General features: G+C 33.7%; 2 protein-coding genes across 2 annotated transcripts; both read left to right on the top strand.

The window, feature by feature from the left end:
• Positions 1-430: 430 nt before the first annotated feature.
• LOC100801851 (uncharacterized) lies at positions 431-1,544 on the top strand. The gene has a single exon (XM_041014177.1). The coding sequence runs from the start codon at positions 806-808 to the stop codon at positions 1,319-1,321; it is 516 nt and encodes a 171-aa protein (XP_040870111.1). The 5' UTR covers positions 431-805; the 3' UTR covers positions 1,322-1,544.
• A 1,182-nt stretch (positions 1,545-2,726) lies between these two features.
• On the top strand, positions 2,727-4,432 carry LOC100801308 (uncharacterized). The gene has a single exon (XM_003521542.5). It carries the CDS (start codon positions 3,436-3,438, stop codon positions 4,033-4,035), a length of 600 nt encoding a protein of 199 aa, XP_003521590.1. The 5' UTR covers positions 2,727-3,435; the 3' UTR covers positions 4,036-4,432.
• Positions 4,433-4,721: the final 289 nt, after the last annotated feature.

Raw genomic sequence — 4,721 nt, 5'->3', positions numbered from 1 at the left:
ATTTACTATATTTTTTATGGTTATTTTTTTCGTTCATGCACCACAAAATAGGGTGTAATTTTCTATTTTCTCATGAAATTTTAAAGAAATGAGAAATAAAAAATTGATTCCTCCAAGTCCAACTGGCAGGCAGATACAGCAAACGCCAATCCAGTGTTACTGTAATGCACACTGACCAAATCAAAAGCTTGGTGAGTTTGGCGTCATTCTGAATTCGGTATTTTGGTTGAAAATTGGAATCTGACTCACATTGTGCAGTTGAAAGCACTAAAGGTCCCACGCTAGCACCTCACACTAACTGACAAACTCAATAACTTATAAATAATTAATTATAATATTCATTCATTTTTATAATATTTTTATTTTATTTATTTTTCTTGCTTATGCCATATTATATAGTTGATTACATCTGTCATTAATCTCATTTCTTTTCTTCCATCTCTCAGTAAGTTTATACTTGACCAGAGTATATAATACTAGTATCTTTTTTCAGAGTTATAAAAGCACGATAGTTATACCTCTGTTATTGAACTGGAAAGATTTCAAAAAGAAAAAGAAAAAAAGGAGTCAGCAAGAAGAAGAAGAAGAAAGATCCGCGTTCTTGACACTAGTTCTCCACATTACTCCACAACCACACCACCTTTACAGTCAAATCTCATTCATAGATTTCCACTCCCCTAAAAACCTATATATAAGCGCATTCAATACATCACTCTTCACTCCCATCTTCCACCACACAAAACCAAGCATCTTCAATAATTCATCGCCTCTTTATTAATAATAAGTATAGTAAATACGCTAGTCTATGGGGAACACTACTTCTTGTTCTTGTATTTGTATCTCTAATGGTGTTATTAGTATTGGGAATATTTTGAAGAAGAGAAGAAAAGCTAAGAAAACAGCGATGCTGTTGGACAGTGATGGAAACACTCGGGAGATCAAGCTACCCATAAAATCAGGGGAGCTCATGATCGAAGAATTCGGCCACGTCGTCACTCCGGTCGACGAAATTCGTAGAACGGGACGGGTTTCGGCTTTATTGGCCGACGAGGAGCTTGTGGCCGGTAAGGTTTACCTGCTATTGCCAGTGAATAGGATCAATTCGAAGGCTTCAGAGTTTGAGATGGCTATTGCGGAAAAACAGAGTGGCCACACAAAGAGTAAGAGGGGAAATAATATGGCCAAGGTTTCGCCGTCACTGATTTCGAGGTCAAATGAAAGGGACGAAGAAAACCAAGTTACGGTTAGTGTTTTCCCTGTGTGTCCGAGGTTTGGGAACCAAGTACGATGGAATCCCGTTTTGGATCCTATCGTAGAATAATATAATCAATCCCCCTCATCTCCGAACGAATCTGGCCAACAATTTTGATCTTAAATTTAAATTAATTTGTCTTCCTCACACACTTGACACCCGACACTATTGTGTGCTCATTTTTAATTTTAACTTTACACTAACATGGATCAAATTCTTTTAGAAGTTAGATGTCCACCAATATTTGTTAAACTCCCGATTCATTCATTTATGTCGATTTTGTTCTTGGCAACTATAGTTTGTTTCTTCTCACTTCCCAGAACCTTGTAGTTTGCACACTACTTTTTTTTTTTTGTCATGCTCAATTTGTTAGAAAAGATGGTTCCTCTTGAAGGAATAGGGAGAAAAATATGATACTCAAAGTACAAGTAGATTAAAACGGTAAAAGTTGAGTTTACAATGAGTACAACTAATTTTATATCTCAATTCTCAAATAGTCTCCCACAAGTTGAAAGGTGTTCACCACATTTTCAACTTATGAACATACAATTGTATATGAGACTAAAGAGAATAAAATAGAAAATGCCGAAAATACATTGGCTAAAAATATATGGAACAAAGTTGAAACGTAAATAATGACTAGAACTTCAAAGCTTAACCACCTAATAAATGTATAAGTTATCAAAGTTTAACCATCAACAATAAATCACTCTAGACAAAAGCTGAAACCAGAAGTCCAATGATTAACCACCATATAAGGCAGAAATTAAAACTATTAAAGTCAACAAGCAAAACTTAACCACTAAACAAAAGCCACATCTTAGGACTTAACCACTTAACAAAAGAAAAACATGCCTAAAAGAAAGAAGAAAAATAGCTTAATGTATCGTATCTTTTAACAATATTTTTTAATGTATGAAAATTAAAGCAAGTAATTTTGGCGATAAAAAATATTTTTTTTCAAAAAAAGTTCTTTTTGTTTTTCTTTGAGCAATCAAACCAGAATATGAAGCTATCATTACGCCCTGTTTCATCTTACTATTGTCCATTATTACTTCCTAAATCTTAACAGAAAAATTCAAATGAATTTTGCACACAAATCGCGTGCTACCTTCATGAAGTCAATATGATCAAATTAATTCGTCGTATTTCACATCTTTCATATTATTTCGTCGAGTTAATAATGATAACCAGCAACTTAGGGTATACTAGCTTGAATGCATGTACGTACGTTTTGTCCTCCCTCCATTTCTTTTCTCCATTTTTTTTTATAATACTTTATTTATAACATATCTTTACTTTATTTTTTTTTTCACTTTTTATCTTTCTCCTTAATTAACATCATATTTTATTTTTCAAGTCATTATAAACATACATTTTTCTTTTTTTATAGTTCAGTTATATCTCATTTTTTTTTACCTCTATTTACATTTCTTATCATATGATTTATTTATTTCACATATCATATCAATTATTTTCTTTCTCTTTCCTTTGCTCCCTATCCCCTCCAACATGGGGTGGACATTTATATATTTTTTTTCTTTTCTCTTTCCATGTCTTATTAGAATTGTTGTACAATATTATGTGATATTATGTAACATTCAAAAGAAAAGGTCATGAGGTTTATATTATACCACCGACAAGCAACCCAGATATGCTGTAATTAGATTGGACCGTCATTAGCAGTAGAGAAAGGGAATATACAGGGAAAAACACAGGTAAATTAGAGAGCCCAATAAAATTATACTGCGTCACGTACAATACAACCTTCAATAACCCAATTAAATAATTTAACGAAATTGCAGTTGAACGGTTCCTTGAATTCATTTCCCAGTTAGGTAAATAGACTAGGCAATTAAAATTTAGAGCATCGATCTTATTGTTTTTTTTATTTTAATGAGATAATTTAACAAAGGTTGGAGACAGGCCAATTCCAAGTCAAAAATTGTGAAGTAATAATGTACTTGTAACTCTATCACAAAGCCAACGACTCAGCCATATCAAAACTACCAAGTCCACCATTATAACCTTCACAAGATGGAGCGGTTTAACAAACATCGTACACTGCCCCTCAATATAAGTCAATTCACATTCTCTGTCGTGGGAAACTTTACAATTGCAAAACCAAATACAATATAAAATTAACCTTGAATAGAAAACAGAAACCACACATAAACTCTCTGATGGGAAACCAAATAGCAAGAGATGCAACTGGGAAAATCGTTTACTGGAATGGTTCGGTTCAAGAATTCGACGAGCCACTAACGGTGGCAGAGCTCATGCTGGAGCACCCGCAGCAAGTAGTGCTTGATTTCCATTCCGCTGTGAAGGAGAAAAGGCCAACGCCACTGCCAGCAGACGAAAAGCTAGAGATGAAGAAAACCTATGTGATGGTTCCGGTGAAGAGAGGGAAGCCTGTGTTGTTGAGCAGCGAAGATAGTCGCCGCATTCTCTTCACCGTTAACTCCTCTCTGCATTCCAATCATTTCGTTTCTTCTTCGGGGTTTCTTCCTTGGCTTGCACGGTTGTTCCACGCTAAGGGAGAGGTTGTTGCAGTGTTGCAGAGGAAGGAAGAGGTGGAGAAGGAGAACACGGAAGAAAGGTATGGTTTTTCTGAGTTTTTGCCAGAAATGTTAGAAGGGTCGATGCCAGAGTATATGAGTAGACAGTTATCGGGGAAAGGGTGGAAGCCTAGCTTGGACACTATTAAGGAGAAGAAAGTTAAGACAAAACTGTCTCCCTGGTTATTGTTCCTCAGAGGTTTTTCTGCTGCAAAGATTTAAATATAGAACAAAATTTATATGCACGTTGTTTAAGTGTTTTTGTGCTATTGTCTGATTAGAATTGGAATTTAATCTCGATAATCTGGGTAGATATTTAGTGCAAATTGTTATCATACTGATTATTCCAGATTAAATTCTGTTTCTGATTAGAAAATAATATTAAAAATATTTAAGAAACTGCATCTAAATTTTGTGACAGTGATATGATGCTTTATGTGGGAGATTAGAACGTAGTTCTATGCTATTATATTTGAAAAATGTGAGCTCCTGTACCTTTTTTATGCACACAATATGTGTTCATTGTTCATATAAATTATGAGACTTCATATATAATTTATCATTGTTGTTAGTTAGAATGCATACTAACTAATCAAAATAGATTGGAGTAGTGTTTATTTTAAAATTAATTGTGGACAATGTAAGTAAAATGTATACTCGAATAAATTAATTTCGGAGATAAATTTTAGATTAATTAAAATAGGTGTCAAATTAGGAAAAAATGGTTTTGATATGAAACAAAAACACCCTTATTCATGAGTGTATATATAAGGGTAGTTGTGTTTAAAATTCAACCAAATCAAGCATTAAATTGAAAATCAACCCAAAAATTGAAAATTGTAACGATCAAGATTGATTTGATTTGTTTTTTTTAAATGCGCGATTGAGTTGGATTGGATTTTTGATTT

Source organism: Glycine max, chromosome 3 (assembly GCF_000004515.6).
Source record: "Glycine max cultivar Williams 82 chromosome 3, Glycine_max_v4.0, whole genome shotgun sequence".
Taxonomy (NCBI): Eukaryota; Viridiplantae; Streptophyta; class Magnoliopsida; order Fabales; family Fabaceae; genus Glycine; species Glycine max.
Note: the sequence above shows the minus strand (reverse complement) of the source record. Positions and strands in the feature narration are given on the sequence as shown.

Coding starts and splice junctions, on each gene's coding strand:
- LOC100801308 (XM_003521542.5), top strand. CDS start 3,436: ATGGGAAACCAAATAGCAAGAGATGCAACTGGGAAAATCGTTTACTGG.
- LOC100801851 (XM_041014177.1), top strand. CDS start 806: ATGGGGAACACTACTTCTTGTTCTTGTATTTGTATCTCTAATGGTGTT.